This window comes from Anarrhichthys ocellatus, unplaced genomic scaffold, assembly GCF_004355925.1.
Source record: "Anarrhichthys ocellatus isolate YVR2014 unplaced genomic scaffold, GSC_Weel_1.0 scaffold368, whole genome shotgun sequence".
Taxonomy (NCBI): Eukaryota; Metazoa; Chordata; class Actinopteri; order Perciformes; family Anarhichadidae; genus Anarrhichthys; species Anarrhichthys ocellatus.
Genome location: NW_022280358.1, coordinates 1 through 23,734, shown reverse-complemented (window position 1 = coordinate 23,734; position 23,734 = coordinate 1). Strand labels below are relative to the sequence as shown.

Here is a 23,734-nt window from a genome sequence, read left to right as displayed (position 1 = left end):
AAACATATTTTGTGTGGTTGATGATAATAATAATAATAATAATAATAATAATAATAATAATAGTAAAAGCACAACACACATGGAACATACAGAGAACCCACAGAACACAGAGAACAAACTAGGAAGACACAGGAAACAGATAACACACGGAACACAGAGACAACAAACAGAATACACACAGACAAAATACTGAAGACATAGAACACACACATAACATGCAGGACACATAGAACACACACGCAACATAGAGATAACACACATAGAACACAAGTGGTTTAAGAGTCAAATCAGCAGTCTCCTAAGCTCTGATCAGAAACCTTCACAACTTTCCTTCTCTTCATTGCGAAGTTCTATTTATCTACTAGAAGATGTTTTTTTTCTGCACTTTACTGAAAAGATTGTCCAGATAGATTAAAATGGACATTTGTCTAAAAGCCAGGTGCCAAGCTGTTTGTGTTCTGTAGCTCTGTGGATGTCTTCATTGATGGTGATGATGATGATGATGATCAGTTGAAGACAATCAATGACACTCCAGGTGTTTCCTCTCTGACCTCACGGTTCACTTTATCAGCATATTCCATATTACCCTGTGTTTACCTGCCCAGGTGTGGTCTCCAGGCTGGCTGCACCGCCCCCCTCATGGAGAGGATGAGAAAGATCAAACGGCAGCTGTCATTCACCCTGGGGAGGGGAGGGGCCGGGGGAAGGGACAGGACGCTGAGTGACACCATCAACCAGGAAGTGACATCACACAGTGACTCAGGTAACTCACACACACACATGACGTCTGTTTCTCGCTCCATGTCGAAGGAAATTCTTCTTTTTCTGAAATCCATCAACTGGATCCTCGAACTGGATCCTTGAACTGGATCCATCCACTGGATCCTTCCACTGGATCCTTCCACTGGATCCTTCCACTGGATCCATCAACTGGATCGGATCCATCAAATGGATCCAGCCCAACTTTGATAGACTTGTAGTTGACTAACAGTGTTTTTCTTCTCAGTCAGTTTCCTGCAACAAAGACGTAAAGCAAAAGTTCAACTGGGACAGTTTCTCTTATAAACTTCCTGGTTTTCACCTGATGACATAATCAGTTTTTTAATGACATCTGTTAGAGAAAGTTGTAGTCTGTAGTAAATTGTGGGATACTGACCCCTAAAGTCTTTTCCTAACCATTTTTCCTTGACTACAATGCAAAACCTCATGAAGTCAAGGAAAGGTTTTAGGAGACGAAAGAATCCGACTACGTTTTCACTAAACTAAGTAATTATGGGATGTTACTAACATCGATCTGCCTCGGTGGAACTACAAAGATGGTGGACTACAGAAAGGAAACAATCATGTTAGCCCATTAGTTCATATCAGTACTCCTATCTAAGAAGAGATACTACAACTCCTCTAGTAACAGACTGAAGTACTCAGTGTACTAAGAATAGATACTACAACTCTAGTAACAGACTGAAGTACTCAGTGTACTAAGAAGAGATACTATACTGTAGTATTTGTGATGTAGCAGCACAGGTGATCCAGAATCAGAACCAGAACCAGCAGGTGTGATGTTGAATCAGGTGGTCTAGTTCTGGTTCTGACCGTGAGGTCACCGGTTTCATTCCTGAACCAGTGATGTGTAGGGTTTGGTATCGAAAAGCGGTGCCAATATGAAATACTTTTTTTACACTACTCTGATGACTCCGTCCTGGCAGCAGGACTCGGTCCTCCGCTCCTCACTCATAGTATTATTACAACGGGGTACTTAGCGCTGCTGCTCATAAGCACAACATCCACAGGCACGCGAAAGCTTCTTCTTCTTCTTCTTTGAGGTGTAGTGGCGGTTGGCAAACGACGAATTGGCGCATTACCGCCACCAACTGGTAAAATAAAATAAGTCATGAGACGTGTCGTATTTTGCCAGAGAAGGCAAATATGCTCATATTTCTGCAAAATAATTGCTGAAGTTTGAAGCTGTAGTGTGTGTACAGAGTGTGTGTGTGTTTTGTATTTATTTATAATTATTTAAGTATACTGTAAACTGTTAACAGTTAATATATTGTTCATAGTTTGAAGTTAAAAAGCTTTAAGCTGTAGTTTCAAGCCAAGTGTTTTGTATTTATTTATATTTATAGTATACTTTAAACAGTTAATATATTGTTCAAGAAGAAAAAAGTATCGGTTCAGGCACCGTTTAGGCACCGGTATCGTTTTAAAGGTATCGTTTTAGCACCAGTATCGGAAAAAAACAAAACGATACCCATCCCTAGTGATGTGTGATGTTTACAGTGACATCACAGACTCCTCCCTCTGATCTGATTAGTTGGTTGGATTTATGACTTTTATTGGTCATCTGTTGGAACTAAGAATCGATCAGTTCATCAATCTGCTGCTGTGATGACACGTTACTTTATTTATTTGTGTTCTTTTTCTCCACTAAATCAACTCCTCTTCATCATCCCTCCATCTCCTCTTAATCATCCCTCCATCTCCTCTTCATCATCCCTCCATCTCCCCTCCATCTCCTCTTCATCATCCCTCCATCGCCTCTTCATCATACCCCCATCTCCTCTTCATCATACCCCCATCTCCTCTTCATCATCCCCTCTTCATCATCCCTCCATCTCCTCTTCATCATCATTTGTCAGAGGTGGTGTCTCTTCGTGGTTCTTCTGGAGGTTTGAAGGTTCGAGGTTCGTCTTCATCAGTTCAGTCTCTTCTTCAGTCGTACAGCAGCTCGCTGAAGAAACCTGGAGGTCTCGGACGAAGCCTGAGCTCCTACCTGAACCACACGGCTCGACTGGGTAATAGTACTACACACACATGTACAAATACTGCACTACCTGAACCACATGGCTCGACTGGGTACTAATACATGTACAAATACTGCTCCTACCTGAACCACATGGCTCGCCTTGTCAGGCCGAGGGGCAGATCCGGGACTCAATCGCAGATAAGACACAAGAGACGAGGTGAAGTTCAAAACTCAGGAATCTTTACTTGAAAAAAGGTCAAAATAGTAATAGTACTACAAATACATGTACAAATACTGCACTACCTGAACCACACGGCTCGACTGGGTACTAATACTACAAATACATGTACAAATACTGCACTACCTGAACCACACGGCTCGACTGGGTACTAATACTACAAATACATGTAGAAATACTGTACACATTGTGTGTATAATGATGCCTCTCACAGTTTGTTTTAAATCCACTTCATCAGAAACTTTTACGGTGCGTTTGTTTTTGAGCCGTAATTTTTCCATTTACACCTTTCAATTGTAAAAATATGAGTCAACTAATATCTGAAATCAAATACAGTCAATATTTCATAAAAAGTCAATGGTGAAGTATTTTCCTATTGAAAGGCGCTCACACACACTCAGGTGTTCTGTGGAGTTATTGATGCACCGAGCTCTTTTAGAAACAGATAACAAAGATAGAGAAGTAAAAGCTGGTGACTGAACTCTAGTCACTTTAAACTAGAATGTTATATGTCTCTATTTATTGTATCTCACCTATTTAACCAACATTTACACCAATTACTGGAGACACACATTTCTGTACTGCTTTCACATACTGTGTTCATGTTCTCTGTGTTCATGTTTGTGTACTTTCAGAGATCGTCCATGAGGATGTAAAGATGAGTTCAGATGGAGAAAGTGATCCGGCTTCTTCTTCAGTCAACGTTCAGAGTCCAGTTAGAGTGAGACTGAGAAACAAGAAGATCTCAACTGAGGTACACCTGTACGCACACCTGTACACACACAACCCACACTTACTTTGATTGAACAGTAACTTTAAGCAATAGCTAAATAAACTAAATAAAAATACACTCTTGCACATAAAAACGTCTCTAAACTAAGTTGAAATTAACAAAAGTATTTTGTCTCCACAATTCATTATTACAATAGTACAGTAACTTTATTGATTCAGAACTTAATATAACCTTTAGAACTTCTCCAGCTGTGTTCAGATCTCTCCACAGATGTTCAGTTGGACCCAGATCTTGACTCATTGCTGACCACTTTTTTCTTTTGAACCATTCCTGGGAACTTGTTGATGTGTTTCTTGTTGTTGTCCTGCATTCCTTCAGATGTGATTGAGCCAAATACCGTCGGGCGTCTCTGTCTCAGCAGATTGTCCTCCTTGGTGTCCCACCCTTTCATTGAGTTGATAGACAGATGTTGGGAAACAGTTGTTTCTTGTGTCTGAAGGTCAGCTTGAATCTGTTTTGCAGATTCGCTGCAATCTTTGGGTAACTTTTCTTCTGGGTCCTCTTCCAGTGATGTTGGCTCCATTGCATGGGCCTTAAACCTCTTGATGATATCGTGCACGGTGGTCAAAGGAGCGTCAAGTTCTCTGGAGATGGACTTTTCACCTTGAGACAAGGTGAAAAGTCTGACCCTCCAGAATATTCTCTGCTTACTCTGTGTGGTGTGGCTGTCTCAAAGGAAGCTTATCTTATGTCCTTACTCTCCAGTTGTTTTTCTTTCTTCTTCTCAGTGTTTCCCAGATTGTCCACTGTCTCTGTTTTGACTGAGATGCTGCTTTTCTCACCATCGTTCTCTATGCTGATATTGCCTTTTCTGCATTAACAGTCTTTTCAACACTTGAGTACAGCTTTTACCTGTTGAAGGACTACCTTCCTCCTGCTACAGGAGTTGATCCTGGAATTCAGAAAGTCATCTCAAGTCCTGCTTTATTGCACTTTAATTCTTCCATCAGAGAGGCAGTCCCATGGCACTTTTGTAATACAGGCAGATGTTTGCAGGAACTGACCATCCTCTTGGCCTTTTCACCTTGAGTTATGTGGACCACAACAATCTGAACTGTGGACTCGGTGGTTTCCTGGCATTCAGCAAAGAGCCGCTGGTCTTGCATTGACCGAGTCTGAGAACGGGAGTCTGTGTGACCTGTATCTGCTGCCAAATCAGATCTGCTGCCCTGCCTTCTGCTCAGACGTATCAATGGAGTCGTTCTCGAAGAAGTATAATACCTCTGCAAAATGACACTCTCAAAGATTTCCCGCTCAACTTTGGGAGAATGTATTTGCTAAAACGGTCTGAATTTGAGTGTGTTTTCCCTCGTTGGAATCAGGACACCTCCTGCATGAGCTTTTTCTTCCACATCACATCATCTGTGTCCATAAGAAGTTCAGGACTCATAGTCCTGCCTTTAGTTCGACCTTTAGCTCTGCCTTTAGTCCTGAACTCTGGCTTTAGACTCTGAACTCTGTCTTTAGACTCTGAACTCTGTCTTTGGACTCTGAACTCTGTCTTTAGACTCTGAACTCTGTCTTTGGTCTCTGAACTCTGTCTTTAGACTCTGAACTCTGTCTTTGGTCTCTGAACTCTGTCTTTAGACCTGCACTCTGTCTTTAAACTTGACCAGCTGGGGCTCAAGACCTCGCTGTGTAACTGGCTGCTGGACCTCCTCAGTGAGAGGCCACAAGCAGTACGTGTCGGCAACAACACCTCGAGCAGCATCACACTGAGCACAGGGGCCCCTCAAGGCTGTGTGCTCAGTCCACTGCTCTTCACCTTGCTGACACACGACTGCACAACAACCTACAGCACCAATCACATGGTCAAATTTGCAGACGACACAACTCTGGTTGGTCTCATCACCAACGTCGATGAGACCCACTATAGGAAGGAGGTCAGCCTTCTAACCACGTGGTGCAGAGACAGCAACCTCCTTCTGAATAACAGCAAGACGAAGGAGATTGTTGTTGACTTCCGGAGAGGCCACACTCAACACCCACCACTGACCATCAATGGTGCTGATATAGAGAGAGTGAGCAGCACCAAATTCCTGGGGGTGGACATCAGTGAGGACCTCTCGTGGACAGCCAACACAGCATCACTGGCAAAGAAAGCCTAGAGGCGCCTCTACTTTCTCCGCAAACTGAAGAAGGCAAGAACACCCCCACCCATCATGTGCACTTTTTACAGAGGCACCATTGAGAGCATCCTGACAAACTGTATCACTGTGTGGAGCGGAAGCTGCACTGACTACAACAGGAAAGCCCTGCAGCGCATAGTGAACACAGCTGGAAGGATCATTGGTGCCTCACTCCCCCCACTCCCCTCCCTGCAGGACATATACGACACCCGCCTCACCCGCAAAGTGACCATGATTGTGCGCGACTCCAGCCACCCCTCGCACAGTCTCTTCAGCCTCCTGCCCTCTGGGAGAAGATACTGGAGCCTCTGTGCTCGCACCACCAGACTCTCAAACAGCTTTGTCCACCAGGCTGTTAGGAAGCTGAACTCTCTCCCTCCTCTCTTTTAAGACTCTATGTCCGACTGCTGCTAAATACAGATTGATAGTTTTTTTCTTATTATACGTATATATGTTGTCTAAATGTTTTTTTTTTTAAAATCTATTGCACTGTATTCACTTTATATGTTTATATGTTGGACTGGAGAGAAACGTCTTTTCAACTCCTCTGTATGTTCGGTACATATTGTGGAATTGACAATAAAGCAAACTTTGAACTTTGAACTTTAGACTTTGAACTCTGTCTTTAGACTCTGAACTCTGTCTTTGGACTCTGAACTCTGTCTTTAGACTCTGAACTCTGTATTTGGACTCTGAACTCTGTCTTTAGTGTCTGAACTCTGTCTTTAGTGTCTGAACTCTGTCTTTGGACTCTGAACTCTGTCTTTGGACTCTGAACTCTGTCTTTAGAGTCTGAACTCTGTCTTTAGAGTCTGAACTCTGTCTTTGGACTCTGTTTGGTTCCTGTTGATGTCCCTGACTCCATTAATGTGCTGCTTTTTTGTGTTTTAGGACATTAACAAACGTCTGTCATTACCGGCCGACATTCGCCTTCCAGACGGTTATCTGGAGAAGTTTAATCTGATTGGTCCAGCTCTGTTTGAGCAGCCAATTAGCAGAAGGCTGCGTAGAGTGTCTCTGGTACGTCTACCTGCTTTTATTGTCCTGTTTCTATTGTATTCTAATATTAGTATTTGGTGTCTTCATGCAGATCATATTAACATTATCTTGTCTGTCTGTCTTTGTCTCTGTCTGTCCCTTTGTGTCTGCAGTCAGAGATTGGTTTTGGGAAACTGGAGACGTACATCAAACTGGACAAACTAGGAGAGGTGAGGACTCATGATTGTATGTATTGTGTTGATGTGAGCAGACCAACCTGTCTCTACCTGTCTCTCTCACCTGTTTCTCTCTCTCCCTGTCTTTCTGCAGGGGACATATGCTACAGTGTATAAAGGTCGCAGTAAACTGACCGAGAACCTCGTGGCCTTGAAGGAGATTCGATTAGAACATGAAGAAGGAGCTCCATGTACTGCTATCAGAGAAGGTAGTACTTATGTATACTAAAGAAGTAAGACTACACTACAATAATCTACTACAATGCTAGTACTACAGTTAAGCCTACTACCATTACAGTATATTGTGACACACACAGTATATGATTCGATCAGTATCACTTTTAGTACTGATACTGCATTAACAGTGATACTGATAGTATCAGTGGTAGTACTGATACTGCATTAACAGTGATACAAGCAAGAGACACACTATGTGATCCCGACTCATTCCTGTCGACACATGATGGATGTAGCAGTGTAGTGCCCAGGATTTATAAAGAGGTGAAGAACCGCGTCTAAACATGCACCCCCCCCACACACACCTCAGAGAGAGGAGCCCTGACGTGAGATGTTAGACGACTAGACCACCGAGTCAAATGTTACGATAACGTCACATCACGAGAGCCGTACAGGCTGTACCATGGAGGAGTTACTGAAAACTGAACTTGGAGGAATTGCACATAAACGAGAAGAACACAAATATAGTGACAGATCAACTTTACTTAATGCACTTTATTTCATATGTTTATCATCTACATGGAAGTTAAGAGTGATCAGTGACACAAAGGGTACAGTATGTCATTTATTGTATAATGAAGTTGTGCTTAGTGCATTTTAGTAAAAAAGTGTTCCGTGACACAATGAGAATACAATATGCACTTTATTCTTTAATCTTTCAGTTCAGTGTGTTCTCGGTGAGTGACTTTGTGAAATACAAATACCTTTTGAATTAGTTTTGATGCAATTTGTCCGCTGAGTTAACAATATGTCATGTAGGTATTAGACTATCCAGGTGGTACACGGCAAGCTGTATTTAAAATTATAAAAGTATTCCAAGATATTGCAATATGCATTGTATCGTATCGCAATATATCGGCCCAGTATTAATGTGTGCGTATTAATGTGTGCATAATAATCTGTGCGTAATAATGCGTGCGTAATGAGTGGTGGTCCGTTAGGGCCTTCAAGGCCTTCTCTGCTGGTCTAAACAGAATCACAAAGTTATACCTATTTTATAATCTAATAATGTTTCTTAAATACACTACATGTATTATAATTTATAAAAATATTGTTCCCATTATCTTATGTTCTCATTGCACAGCTACTGTCTTCCTCAGTTTCTCTGCTTCCAGTGCAGCTTGTTTTAAGTAGAGCTTTTATCCAATCAGATTTCACCTCTGTGTCTCTAGGTAAGAAGAGAGGCCCGAGGCCTGCAGACTCACAAGTGCATCCATGTGCAGCTTAAGTGAATGGGGACGATATTGTTGATTGTCATAGTGTTCAACCAATCAGATCTTTAGTTTGACATATTGGGCGTATTCTTTGACGTGTCAGAGCCTGCTAGCTGGCCTACAACTACGTCAGCATTAAGTGCAGCTCAGTTTCCATGTGCAGCTCTGCAGTGAGGTGCAGCGTGTGCTGTGAGTCAGTTGTGAAAGTAAAATCATAAGACGGACTCCAATAGAGAAGAATGGGTCGCGGCTTGTCATTAAGGGGTGATGGTGGACCCCGCAGCCAGACAGACCAGTTGAGAACCACTGTCCTACATGAGCGCAGAAAACATTATATTTACCTCAATTTAAGCTTCTGCATTTTCAAACATATTGTTCGGTAAGCCTCATACCGAAACGGTTTAATACGAAGGCGTATATAGTTACAGTCCTAGAAACGAATAATAGCTGTGGCGCCATCATGAGGTTATAAGGTGGTATTTCAGCTGCAGGACAGCAGTGAAGGCCTAGGTATAAAATATACGGCCCGCCACTGGTGCCATAATGCGTGCGTAATAATGCATGCGTAATAATGCGTGCGTAATAATGGGTGCGTAAAAATGCGTGCGTAATAAAGAGTGCGTCTTAATACGTGCGTATTAATGCGTGTTTATTATTGCGTGCGTAATAATGCGTGCGTAATGATGCTGCGTAATGATGCGTGTGTAAAAATGCGTGCGTAATAATGTGTGCGTAATGATGCGTGCAGAAAAATGTGTGTGGAATAATGCGTGCGTAATAATGAGTGCGTCTTAATGCATGCGTATTAATGCGTGTGTATTGTAACGTGCGACGGCCGCCGCACACTTTCTAAAAATTATTTCTTAATTTAATTTAAAAAAAAATTATTATTAAAAAAAATTAAACATTTTATTTTTTATTTTGTAATTTATCAAAAAAATAAAAAGCAATGAATAAATAGGAGGCCTTTTGTTTGAAACGAACAAAAGTGAAACGAGGATCCCTCAGTAGTGTGTGCGTGAACTGAGAGAACCTTGCCGGCGACGGGCAGACCCGAGCTGCCGCCGGGGTGACCACGGATCCACGGGACTCGTGCCCCAATGTCCGGTCGCCCCCTGTGAGTGCCCCTGATGCAGCAAGGGACTGCGAGAAGGGGGAGAGAGGCAGAGGTTCAGTTCTCCCTCTATATGACTCACTCACCTGACCTGAGGGAGAGTGGCCCCCGCGCACTTCTCCCTAATTTGCATCGATAGCCTCCGCTTAAGAGAAACTTATACCGGTAGCCAATTGCACCAAATAGTAATAAATCACCAACAAAAGCACAATCGATAGCTCGTTTGCTCTCTTTTCCGAATCGCCAAACATTGATATACTAAATATTATAATCTGTCGCTCGAATAGCCGTCGGTTTTACAAAATCTTTAATGTATTTCCCTACTCAGAGCCTAACAGTTATAAAGCTCTTTCAAACTCACGGTCGTTCTTTGGGACCGGTTTGAAGTGGGTCTTCCCCGAGACTCTCTTAACTATAGAAACGGATGTTAGTATGTATAGGTGTGTGTGCATAAAGTATGCATCAGTCGTGTGCCGTAATGGAGGTCCTTCAACTTAACACAGGGGCTGGGAGATCATCCCCCTTAGAGGAGACCTCTTTACTCAGAGTTGCCAAAATAGACGTAGAAAAAGAGTCGGTCGAAAAAAGTTAAAATGTTACTTATTTACAGTATTTCTGTCCAATTCAAAGTATATTCTTTTGGTCCAAATACCGAGAAAAATCGATTAACAAAAAGAATATAGAAAATATCGAAAAAGAATTTAAAAAACCCTGTACTCAGTGAGCAAGCTGTTTTCAAATGTCCGGAGATTTGTAAGAATTTAAAGTTTAACCCCACGCAGGTACAGACCTGGTGGACTTCTCCTCAACTACCGCCTCGATCCTTTAAAATCGAGAATATTTATACTCTCACAACACCGGGGGAAAGTTCCAAACCCCCCCGCTTTCTTGCTGCCTCTGTGGGTCATGACATGGGCATGGTAACCCCCCTTAAATTTAGTCATACATTGATGAACATATTGTTCTCTAACACAATGACATCTACTGGTACTGAGGACGTATGACACACCTTGCTCACAGGTTGATAATAATATTCAGATACATATACATCAGCGTATGTTCCAACAGGTTACAGGGATACAGGATAATCCAAACAATACATGATATAAAACATAATACACCTTTTTGCCCAGCATAAGATTAATAGCAGGGTATTCTCATATATATGTACGCTAAATTGCGCCTATGTCCTTAAGGGATCCAATGCCTAAACTAAGGCTGTAGGAGACCCTAACCGAAGCTTAAAGTAAACATAAAAGATAATAAGTAAAACATGTGTGTGCAAGTATGTGGTCATCTTTCTAGGCCAAGGGTGAATGTGTTGACAAGCGTCCAGGGCTAAATGCAGAATGCAAACATCTGTGTAAGGCTGTGAAAACATCACGTCACCTTCATCTGTCCCCCTGAAAGTGGGTCACAAATCTGGGTCACGAAAGTAGGTCATAATCGCCAATCACCTGGTCACCTGGACAGCCCCTTCAAGCCCCGCGAATGTGTGTGTGTGTGTGTGTATGTGTGTTGTGTAGCGTGAGCGGCTCCTGCCCCGTTTCTAGGCGGGGAAGTAGTTCGCACCTAACACGGTGGTTACTCCGTCGGCTGTCCCACCTGCGAGGATATGCGTTCCTCCTTGAGGTCTCAGAACAATACCTTCGGCCTTTTATCTCACCCCGTAGCTAAATAGTTAGGCTCCTCTGCATGTTTCAGTCGTCACATCTTATCGCACGGTTAACGGACAGGGGAAGAGGGGTACATTGTTTTAAAGGACCAGAACACTGTTTTGGTTTCAGTCACTTACTAAATGTAAGGCTGTGTTTTTATTTCTGGTTTTCACACAAGATTCACATACAACAATTTCAATTCAATGAAACAGTTACAGTGGCTACAAGAACTAATTGTAGCATTCCTCTCTGTCAGCCTTCGCTGATTTTGTAATGAGGTATTCCTCAGTCAGCTCTCTGACATTCCCATTCTCTAGTTGGGGTGGGGAGAAGCCCCAATCTCACAGTTTTTCTGCTGCTTTTTATGCTGCTCTAAGGCTGGCACCTCCTTCATTTCATGTGTCACTCACACATGAGTCCTCTCTCTAGAGCTGACACAGAATGTAACTGGTGGTAACTGGTTTGATCCTGCTAGAACCAGAAGCACTGTAAGGCTCAAGTGACTATTTTAAACAAAGTGTCTAACTCTAAACAGTTTATATGTTAAATCACAGCTATCATAAAATAAAACAAGTTATATTATGATGGTTATAAAAAGTGTAAACATGCTATATGTTGTGCTGGTTATACTTTGAAATCAAAAGGGTTACAGGTTATAATAGCTATGCTTTTATGCTTTCATAATTTTTCTACGATCTTTCTACAGTGTGTGTGTATGTTATCTTATCTGCACGTCTGTGCAGGCGCCATCATACCAGAGACACAGAGCCCTGTGTCTCCCTCGGTTACATTTTTGTTTTTCTAAATTTTTTATTCGTTGTTTTGCTGAGCAGCAGTACGGTGCTTGTTAACACCTAATAACCAGGGCATTCCGTGTGGAGGGCATTCACAATTTCGCAAAACACTCCAACATATCTAACAGTATTAATGTGTGTGTTCTCCCTCAGTGTCTCTCTTGAAGGATCTGAAACATGCCAACATCGTCACGCTTCATGACATCATCCACACACAGAAGTCCCTCACACTGGTGTTTGAGTATCTGGTGAGACGCACACACACACGCACGCATGCACACACATCTTTTTATTTGGTGTATTGAGCCTTTAATCCTGTTTCTTGTGTGTTTCAGGACAAAGATCTGAAACAGTATCTGGACGACTGTGGAAACATCATCAATGTTCACAACATCAAAGTGAGAAAACTTTGAATGTACCTGTCAGTACTACTAGTTTACAAATGACATAATACTGACTGACATGGTATCAATGATGCTGATATGAGTTTTATGTGTGTTTGGATCTGGTAGAAGCAGGTTTGGTTATAAACAAATATTACAGATAATTGTTTTATGAGTAGTAATAATAATAATCTTTATTTATATAGCGCATATCATACAGGCTATGTAGCTCAAAGACCATCCTTTTACAGATAAAATAAATAAAAGTTGTAGGAAGAAAGCATGCATTTTGCACTTACATTTTAAGTTTAATTTAATAAATTTCAACAGGAAAACATTTTACATTTAAAATGACAAAAAAATAAGAAATAAAAAATTTTTTAGACAAAAATGTTTGAATACATAAACGATTATTTAGAAGACAGTTGTGTAACTTTATGGGTCGACAAAGTGCTGTTAAAAAAGAAAAACTTAGCAAAATAGATATGTTTATAAATGATGCTTGAAAATGTCAACAGAGGTTTGCCTCTAATATCTTTGGGTAGACTGTTCCATAGTTTTGGAGCATAAGTATTAAGTAACTAGTTTTTTAGGCCTCTGCTCGAAAATTGCATACCCATACTAAAAAGAGTATATCTCTGCAACCACAAAGTCTATTTGAATAATTTTGGTGTTATAATAAAGGTAACACTTGTGAGATTTCTTCAGATGTGTAAATATCAGTATACTGGTTATACTATAACTGGTTATACTATACTATATGTTACTGGTTAAGAGTAAATTAAGATGGCACACAGCACAAATTGAAACGTTTCAGGTTCGCCTGAAAAAAAAAGCAATTATAGGATTATTATTTCTTTGGAATGATGCAGCTGCAGGTCTAAAACCTCTCCCAAATCATAGCACAATATGTGAACAGTCTCTCTGCAAAGTTTGACTTTGATAAAGTGAAGCAGAACAAAATTAGAGAGGTTTTAGTACAGACAGTTCAGGCAAGGATTTTCTCATATACCAAACTATATACTTCACTTGTATATCACTAATAGTGTTCAATACATCCAAATACAGCAGTTTTGACTTTATTTTGAAAGCCAGAATCCTCTCTGAACCCTCTCTGTGTCTCTCTGCGTACTGGAGTTTTTCTCGATGTCAGCCCCCTGTGAGTACATAGGGCTCTATCTCAGCAACCCATTGGTCGATTTCAGTGACTGACACCTCATTTGAAGAGTTAGAGCCAATAGAATTTAGCTATACCGACCAAAATGAGATTGACAGCACTGTTAGCCAATCAGAATCAGCAGCCCTTGACCCGGATTTATTTGATCTTAAACTGTTTAAAACTCTACCTGTAATTCTTTGTATTGGTTTTTGTGTCCTCAGCTTTTTCATTTCCATTTTTGTATCCATGTTATGCAAGTCTACCAGTAACTTGCCCCCAGTCAGTACACTGCTGTTTGTCTCCTCAGCTCTTCCTTTTCCAGTTGTTGCGAGGTTTGTCATATTGTCATCGGAGGAAGGTTCTCCACAGAGACCTGAAACCCCAAAACCTGCTGATCAACGAGCGAGGAGAGCTCAAACTAGCAGACTTTGGTGAGTCCACTGCTTCTGTTTACTGCTGGTGTTAGCAGACACATTAACATAGACAGTGTGTGTGTAAAAACAGATGTTAATTTAAATTAGTATTTTAGATAATTTTAGAAAAATAATTTCGACATGTTACATTTATATTTGCAAAAGTGATTTATAAATATCTTTAATGTAAAATATCAGTACATTCATTTTTACTGGAAAAAAAAATAACAATTACAGATATCTCTAGATGAATTTCTTTTTTTTTAAAGATCCAGTTTTTTCATTTGTCTGACAAATTTCGACTGACTGGCCCATACCTACTGACTGACTGGCCCATACCTACTGACTGACTGGCCCATACCTACTGACTGACTGGCCCATACCTACTGACTGACTGGACCATACCTTCTGACTGACTGGACCATACCTTCTGACTGACTGGCCCATACCTACTGACTGACTGGACCATACCTACTGACTGACTGGCCCATACCATACCTTCTGACTCACTGGCCCATACCATACCTTCTGACTCACTGGCCCCATACCTACCGACTGAGGGGGCCCATACCTACCCACTTACTGGCCCATACCTATTGACAGCTGGTCACTACGATTACTTTGAGCAGCATGCCAGCATGAATCAAATATAATAAATAATTTGTTTCAATATAATTCCTCCATTTACCATAGTGGTCTGAATAAGTTGCTAATTTTGTTGCTTGTTACTTAAAAAATTAAAGTCACTAAGAGAGTCTGAAGAGTCGCTAAATCTACACTGATTACTATATCAATATGGGATATATCAGCCATGCTACCATATTAATCATTGATAAATTAATTATCCTCCCTATCAAGTTAATTGGGGCAGTGTGATTCAGTGAAAGTTGCATGCCGGAGTAAAATGATTCGGAAACACTGTCAGATTTGATTCATGATTTTTAATCAGGATGAAAAAGTCTTACAGCGTGCTACTCAGCTGGCATCTTGCATGTTCAACATTTCTTCCTGTGATTTGCGGCGGTATTGTTTGTAGCAGGTCTGCAGATCACGGTAATATGTGGGCGTTCAAGTATGGACCATCAGTGGAGAGAGTTCTACTGTTTACTGGTGACCTCCTTCACTTCTGAATCTCTGGAACAAAGGGTAATGCGCCAAAAGAGCTACACCAAGGCTGCTAGCTGGCATCACAGGGAAACTGAAACAACCAACAAGTTAAGTAGAAATTGAGCAGGAATGCCAGCAACCATCACCTGGGAATGGAGACAACAAACAGGCGGGATGGAGAGTGAGGGAGGCAGGGTGGAATTAGGAGGAGACTGCGGCAACGGATATCAAGACCAGCACTACCTGCTATGATATATATCCACACAACAGATTGTAAGCTGTTGAACAAGGAATGGAAATACACTGGACAAATGTTACATGAACCTCACCAATGCCTATCAATCCAGGAGCCAATCACCAATATCCAACTTTGACCACACTGTGGTTGTTACGGCTGTTTGTGTTTCCTGTGCTCTTGGCCCCTCTCCATCTCTAGCAGTGGCGGGCATTGTGTTTTATACTTGGGCCTTCAGTGCTATCCTACTACAGTTGAACCACCTAATAACCTCACTATGACGCAGCATAACGGGATGCTTTGTCATTAACGGATAATGCATATAGTCAAAATCAATGTAATTAACACAATGACAAGAACAAACTCAGAAGAACCAGTCATATATTTATATGACAACAACGCAGGTAGAATAACATAAAACCCAAATAAAACTACACCTCTGCACATTCCAGCAAAACTGCAGCGCTAAAACACGCATTCATCCACACATTGAAGAGCACCATTCAAATATTATTCACATCAGAGGGAACAATATTAACCATATCATAAAAACGACACCATAGCCAAATGACCACAGTAGTAACTCTACTGCAGAGGTAAAACAAAAGCAGTTCACTTACCAAAGCTGCTGTTCACTTAAAGACAAAATCTATCCTCGTTTCTTTGAGTACAAAGAGTTTAATACTGCGGTTGTACAGAACATCGATTCAGTTCCAGTAAGAGGTCTTTCTTGATTCATGGACGCCAGTGATGACAGTCGAGCCTCCCCAGTTGTATTTCTTGAATACGTTTTAATGCGTTTGAGGCAGTGGTGGGCCGTCAGGGCCTGCAAAGCTTTCTCTGCTGGCCTAAACAGAATCACAAAGTTATAGCTATTTCATAATTTAATAATTTTTCTTAAATACACGACATGTATTATAATTTATAAAAATATTTTTCCCATTATCTTATTTTCTCATTGCACAGCTACCGTCTTTCTCAGTTGCTCTGCTTCCAGTGCAGCTTGTTTTAAGTAGAGCTTTCATCCAATCAGATTTCACCTCTGTGTCTCTAGGTAAGAAAAGAGGCCCGAGGCCTGCAGACTCACAAGTGAATCCATGTGTACTTTAAGTGAATGGGGACCATATTGTTGATTGTCATAGTGTTCAACCAATCAGATCTTTAGTTTGACATGTTGGGCGTATTCTTTGACGTGCCAGAGCCTGCTAGCTGGCCTAGCCATAGGTGATTGGTCAGTGGGCTAGCCTGACATGTTGGGCGGTGACAATCCCAATATCTGCTGCCTCTGTCAAGCGGACATTTTCAGCCCACAAACGCATTAAAACCTATTCAAGAAATACAACTGGGGAGGCTCGACTGTCTAAACTGGCGTCCATGAATGGAGAAGGACTTCTTACTGGAACTAAAACGCACGGATGTACTGAACAACCGTGGGATTAAAGTCTTTATTAACAAAGAAAGGAGGAGCAGCAGCTAAATAGTGAACAGCAGCTCTGGTAAGTCAACTGCTTTTGTTTGTACATCTGTAGTAGCTTAAAGATGCTTGTTTACATATTATTATTTCTACAACTTTTATGAAGATGGATTTTTGGTTTGGTTTAATATGTGATGGGAACCATTGTTACATCCAATGTTGCTCTGGGGACATATTTAGCTGGTGCCAATGTTGGCAACTGGGCGACTTTCTCGCTAAATCTGGCGACTTTCCAAACCCTCATGGCGACTTTTCAGTCAAAAGCTACTAGCGACAAATCTAGCGACTTTTTCTGGTGTTATTAGAGTTTTCTGACGTTAAAGCACGTACCGTTCTGCACTCTCGTGAACGAGCAGCGGGTGCTGCTGTGAGCCCCTCTGCTGCCGCCCCAAATCACACAGGCGGGTACTCTCACAGAAGCCTGGCGCAGCAGTCCCAGCTGCAGTCATAGCAGAGAGGAGACACACTCCATCTATAGGTGGTGGCTTCATTTTGACACGAAACAAATAATAACCGTAGCTGTGTTTCAGCTGCAGGACAGCAGTGAAGGCCCAGGTATAAAATACACGGCCCGCCACTGGTTTGAGGGCTGGAAATGTCCGCTCGACAGAGGCAGCAGATATTGGGATTGTCACCACCAAACATGTCACGCTAGCCCACAGACCAATCAAGACGCATGTTAATGCTGACGTACTTGTAGGCCAGCTAGAAGGCACTGGCATGTCAAAGAATACGCCCAACATGTCAAACTAAACATCTGATTGGTTGAAGACTATGACAATCAACAATATCGTCTCCATTCACTTAAACTGCAAATGGATTCACTTTTTTTTTACCTAGAGACAGCATGGGGCGAAATGGGAAAATATTTTGAATACATGTAGTGTATTTATGAAAAATAATTAAATTATAAAATAGCTATAACTTCTGTCTCAGCCAGCAGAGAAGGCCTTGCTGGCCCTGACCGCCCACCACTGCTACTAGTAACCCTGCCCAGGTGTGCTGCATTGCTCAACCAGGTGCACCTGGCCTGTAAAGGAAGTGCTTTAAAGCTCCTGTGCCAGCAGCAGAAGGGTGATGTCTCCAGTGTGGCCAATGCCATTCTTGCTGCCTCTCAGCCTAGGATTTTGTATTGTCTTGTTTGTATATTTTCGTGTTAATAAATCCCATGGATTTGATTGTGTGCCTTTTGTGGATGATATGGGTAAGTGGGGGAGTGTTGTTCGCCCCATAGGACTGCCCTACGGTGGGGCCTAACAGAGACGCAAACAAGGACACTTTTGAGCTGCAAAGAAAGGAAGGAACTGAGAGGGAAACTCAAGGAGGCAAAGGATGCACCACGAGACACCTTGAGTATTCAAGGCGGGGAACCCTCCAAAAATGGGGCAGACAATGAAAAACATGACAGGTATGCCAAGTAAACACCATAAGTGACGAATGATGGGTTGGCCACTGCAAATGAACCCAAGGCCTTTTTCATCATATTGAAACCAGTGGGGGTTAGGGTTAGATGCAGGGAGGTACTGGAGTCAGTACCTGTGGGGTCTGAAGAGTCAGTGGGTGAAAACCATCTTTCAACACCTCAATGCACTCAAGTCCAGCTGCCCAGACATCAGCACCTCTATTCTACACTGAGGAGCTAGTGACACACACACACTGTCCTCACACATCAGCCTTTCTAAAAAACCATGTCCCAAGGAGTGCAAAGACTCTCGACCTGTGGTGAACTCTGTATCCTCTCTGAATTCATTATAATAAAGCCAGACATACTGCTCTCCAAAATTCATTAGTTAGAGATTGACCCTTTTCTCATCCTTTGGTACTGCTCCTCCCTCATCAACAGGCTGGTTATATGTGTACTCTTTCACTCACATTCCCAGAGCTGCGAGGCGAGGTGGTGGTACTGGCCTGCTACTCTCCCCAAAATGGAAATACACTCTTGTCTCGGTTCCTCAGTTCTCCCCGTCCTCTTTCGAATTTCATGCGGTTACTGTCACTCATCCAGTCAAGCTCACCATTGCTGTTGTGTATCGCCCACCAGGCCCTCTTGGTGAGTTCCTGGAGGAGCTCGACACATTAGTCTCGCACTTCCATGACGATGGCGCCACACTTATCCTGCTCGGCGGCTTCAACATCCAGACTGATAAGTTAAAACCTCTTCTTTCCTTCCTCTCCTCCTTCGACCTTTACCACTCCTCTTCTCCGACCCACAAGGCCGGCAACCAGCTGGATCTTATCTTCACTAGACACTGTTCTACTGCTAACCTCTCCGTCACTCCCCTTCAGCTCTCTGACCACTATTTCATGTCCTACTCCCTCTCCTCTCCCCCCTTACTTCCTCCACCTACCCACATGGTTTCTACCCATAGTCATCTCCGCTCCCTCTCCCCCGCTGATCTTTCCTCTTCTGTTACCTCTGCTCTCCCTGACCCTGAATCCTTCTCTTTCCTATCCCCTGATACTGCTACTGATCTTCTCCTATCCACCCTTTCCTCTTCTTTGGACAACCTCTGTCCCTTCACCTCCAGGCCTGCACGGCCAACTCCACCTGCCCCGCGGCTGTCGTACTGACAGACGGAGCCTAAGAGAGGCTGAGCGAAAATGGAGAAAAGGCAAACTCCCGGAGGACCTTCTTAACTTCCAATCTCTTCTTTTCACGTTTTCCTCCTCTCTATCTACTGCTAAAGCTGCTTTCTTCCACTATAAAACCCTAACCTCTGCTTCCAATCCTAAAAAACTCTTCGAAACTTTCTCTTCACTCCTCCAACCCCCACCCCCTCCTCCTACTTCTTCCCTTCTCCCTGATGATTTCGCCAACTTCTTTGACAAGAAGGTAAACTATATCAGATCCTCGTTCTCTCAGCCCCCCTGTCCCTGACCCCCCTCTCCCTCTCCAGCTCTTCCCCCTCAGCTCTCCCTCCCCTCACCACGCCCCATCTTACCCTACAGTATCTGGTTCCCCTCTCCCCTAATGAGGTCCTCAACCTTGTTACATCTAACCTCCCCACCCCGTGCTCCCTTGACCCGATCCCCTCCTCTCTTCTTCAGTCTATTGCGACTGAACTCCTTCCTTTCCTCACCCACCTCATCAACACATCTCTTGTTTCAGGATGCTTTCCCACAGCTTTGAAGACTGCCAGAGTCACCCCCCTTCTGAAGAAACCATCACTTGACCCCTCTGATGTCAAGAACTTCAGACCGGTTTCTCTTCTACCCTTTCTTTCCAAAACACTTGAACGTGCTGTCTTTAACCAACTGTCTTCCTATCTCCACCAGAACAACTTCTTGGACCCCCACCGGTCCTGGTTCAAGGTGGGTCACTCGACAGAGACAGCCCTCCTTGCGGTGACAGAGTTGCTTCACGCCGCGAGAGCTAACTACGGGGGTTCCACAAGGTTAAGTTCTGGGCCCCCTTCTCTTCTCGCTCTACACAACATCTCCGGGTTCTGTTATTTGCTCGCATGACTTCTCTTACCATTGTTATGCCGATGACACCCAGCTGGTCTTGTCGTTTCCCCCCGGTGACACTTAAGTGGAGGCACGCATCGCTGCGTGCTTGGCTGACATCTCGAAGTTGATGGCGACACACCACCTGAAGCTCAACCTGGAAAAAACCGAGCTACTGTTCCTCCCGGGGAAGGGTTGCCCGCACCGAGACCTGTCCATCACCATTGATGATACCCTGGTGACGCCAACTCGGACTGCGAGGAACCTCGGTGTGACCCTGGACGACCAACTGTCGTTCTCAGCAAACATTGCATCGGTTACACGCTCCTGCAGATTTCTGCTCTACAACATCAGGAGGATTCGCCCTTCCTCACTGACGAGACGGCGCAAGTGCTCATCCAGGCTTTTGTCATCTCCCGCCTGGACTACTACAACTCTCTACTTGCCCGAGCCTCGCCCTCAACCATCAGACCTCTGGAGCTTGTCCAGAAAGCTGCAGCTCGTCTGATCGCCTCAAGTTCTCCCACACAACTTCCCTTCTCCGTTCTCTACACTGGCTCCCTGTAAGAGCTTGCATCCAGCTTAAGACTCTGGTGCTAGCCTACAGGGCAGTGAAAGGAACAGCTCCTTCCTATCTCCAGGCCACGGTCAAGCTCTAAACCTCCCACCCCCGACCACTTCGCTCTGCTCCGTCGGTGCGATCAGTTGCCCCATCGCTCAGAGGTCCCTGCAGCCGATTGACCCGGTCACGGCTGTTTTCTGTCCTGGCCCCACAGTGGTGGAATGAACTCCCCACTGACGTCAGGACAGCAGAGTCGCTGCCCATCTTTCATCAGGCTGAAGACTCACCTCTTCAAGAAGGCCTACCCTGAGCCTTCCACTCACCACTCATTGTATTCATACTAGTTTGTTGCACTTATTCTATTCATATTAGTTTGTTTATGTACTTCTGCTCTGGTTTATGCTCTTAGATGCTTGTTTAAAAAAGGAGATGCACTTATGACTTCTGGTGACTCATACTTCTCTTGAATACCGATGTTGAATACACTCATTGTAAGTCGCTTTGGATAAAAGCGTCTGTATTGTAATGTAATACAGACACCCTCTACCCACATACAACCTCTACCCACATACAACCTCTACCCACAGACATCCTCTACCCACAGACAAACCTACAGATTACATCTACTTTTGCTTCAGTTGAGGATGAATGAACTTATAGTAAATTACTTTGGACTAAGGCAGGGGTCGGCAACCTTTTCTATCCAAAGAGCCATTTTGCCCTATGTTCCACCAAATAAAATTTGTCTGGAGCCGCAAAAGCTATTTGATATCACAGCTTATAAAGTTGTATATATAGTTATATTATATATACAAAAACTATATTTTGTTGTATTTATGAAATTATAGAACAAGAATAAAGACAATTCTTGACATTGTTTTGCAATTTTACCTGTTATAACAATATCAAACTCTTATGAAGAGGAGAGTTTGCTGCAACAGCTGAGAAATCGCTCTTTTTCGCTCATCTCCAGCGTGACACTTTTCAGCAAATGCTGTGTGCTTGTTCTGGAAGCATACAGGTAAGTCAGCATCATTGGCAGTGAAAGCAAATGAAGACGTCCATGCAGAGTTAAACTCTATTTTCCTCCGTGACTTTTCTTTTTTTGGATTTATCCATTGATAGTTTACAGAGGGGTTAGGGTTAGGGGTCTGAAAATCATGATTAGCCACCTGCAGGGAAAAGCGCTTGACAGGAGTAGAGGATTTAACTGCCTGTGGGAATAATTAACATATAAGATTCTGTTCATTCTTGCTTATAAATTATATTCTCTCTGAACATGTTTCTCTTTTTGGAGAGAGTCATGTGAGATAACTTCTTCGATTAGCGCAATTCTCCTGCTCTTCTTTCTATTTTCTCATCTCAGCCCCGTGTGTCACGTGTGTGTGTGTGTAAACCTTGCTCGAGTCAGGAAACTTGTCAGAATACCCATATTTGATTGGCTGAGCTGCATCACGTGATGTGATTTGCAATGCATTGGTCGGTGTTTCCTGCACCGCCGAACAAGTGCCGTAACGGCTGAATAAGAAGCGCCTGTTAAAGTTTAAACTCGGTGCCCAATATGTATAATTCCAAATTATCTATCGGTTTTTAGTTTCTGGGTCCAGATCTGGTGCGCCAGTTGGGGACCTCAGGGAGCCGCAACAGAGAGGCTAAAGAGCCGCATGCGGCTCGCGAGCCGCAGGTTGCCGACCCCTGGACTAAGGTGTCTTCATGATAGTTATATCATGTTGTGATGTTGCTGAAGTGATGTAAACACAGTGATGATGACACTAGGGCGTTGTGTGTGTTTTAGGTCTTGCACGAGCAAAATCAATCCCAACCAAGACGTACTCTAATGAGGTGGTGACGCTCTGGTACCGACCGCCAGACATCCTGTTGGGCAGCACTAACTACTCCACTCACATCGACATGTGGTCAGTACTATCACTCTATTGTAGTTTGTTTGATCCCCATAAAGTAGCTGTTCTTCCTGGGGTCCACACAGTTTACATGGGGAAAATATACAAATACAAGTTTTCTCTTTACATTGCAGTCATTTAGCAGACACCTTTATCCAAAGTGACTTACAATTCAGATTCTATCACATTCATACACGTAGGCACAGCTACGGGAGCAATTTTGGGGTTAAGTGTCTTGCTCAAGGACACATCGACATGCGACTAGCGGAGCCGGGGATCGAACCGCCGATCCTATGATTGAAGGACGGCCCTGCTCTCCACTTACCCACAGTCGCCACCCCTTTGTATCATAAGACACTAACATAACACATAGTAATGCACTTCTACTCTAAATAAAAAATAGAAATTGAAACAATTTTATTTACAGTTAGTGAATCTACCATGATCTAAGAAATAAATACCATCATTTATTATTGAATGTCCATGTAACCCTTACACACCCAAGAATGGTTATTCATTTTAAGTTATATATACTGTATAGATGTCTGTGTGTCTTTGTGAAGCACTTGGGTTACCACATACAAACATAGAGGGAACTTAGAGAGAAGACGTTTGAAATCAATTTAAACCCAGGAACTTTGATTAAACACAATCAAAAGCCAGACAATAAAAGAGGGTATTAAGGGGCATCTTAAAAACAGACTCAGCCGGTCTATTCCGGAGCCAGGAAGCTGCTACAGAAAAAGCCCTGTCTCCAGCCAACAGATCTAGTACCATTAGCGTAGCAGTGAAGAGATGAAAGCAGATTGCATAATTCTTCTCATTGGGAGAATGTAAAGACAGAAGACAAGTTGGCTCAAAACCGAACCCTGTGGAGTCCCACATGTAAAGACAGAAGAGAAGGGGTCCTAAAACT

The 23,734-nt window shown here is 42.9% G+C and overlaps 1 protein-coding gene across 1 annotated transcript; it reads left to right on the top strand.

Moving 5' to 3' along the window:
• The first annotated feature begins 224 nt into the window (after positions 1-224).
• Positions 225-22,988, top strand: LOC116401352 (cyclin-dependent kinase 16-like). The gene is made up of 10 exons (XM_031879706.1): positions 225-763; positions 2,640-2,795; positions 3,620-3,738; positions 6,798-6,926; positions 7,058-7,114; positions 7,215-7,329; positions 12,291-12,385; positions 12,473-12,535; positions 13,987-14,110; positions 22,713-22,988. Exons 1-10 carry the CDS (start codon positions 640-642, stop codon positions 22,958-22,960), a joined length of 1,230 nt encoding a protein of 409 aa, XP_031735566.1. The 5' UTR covers positions 225-639; the 3' UTR covers positions 22,961-22,988.
• Positions 22,989-23,734: the final 746 nt, after the last annotated feature.

Coding starts and splice junctions, on each gene's coding strand:
- LOC116401352 (XM_031879706.1), top strand. CDS start 640: ATGGAGAGGATGAGAAAGATCAAACGGCAGCTGTCATTCACCCTGGGG. Junction 7,115..7,214: donor AACTGGACAAACTAGGAGAG/GTGAGGACTCAT, acceptor GTCTTTCTGCAG/GGGACATATGCTACAGTGTA. Junction 12,386..12,472: donor CACTGGTGTTTGAGTATCTG/GTGAGACGCACA, acceptor TGTGTGTTTCAG/GACAAAGATCTGAAACAGTA.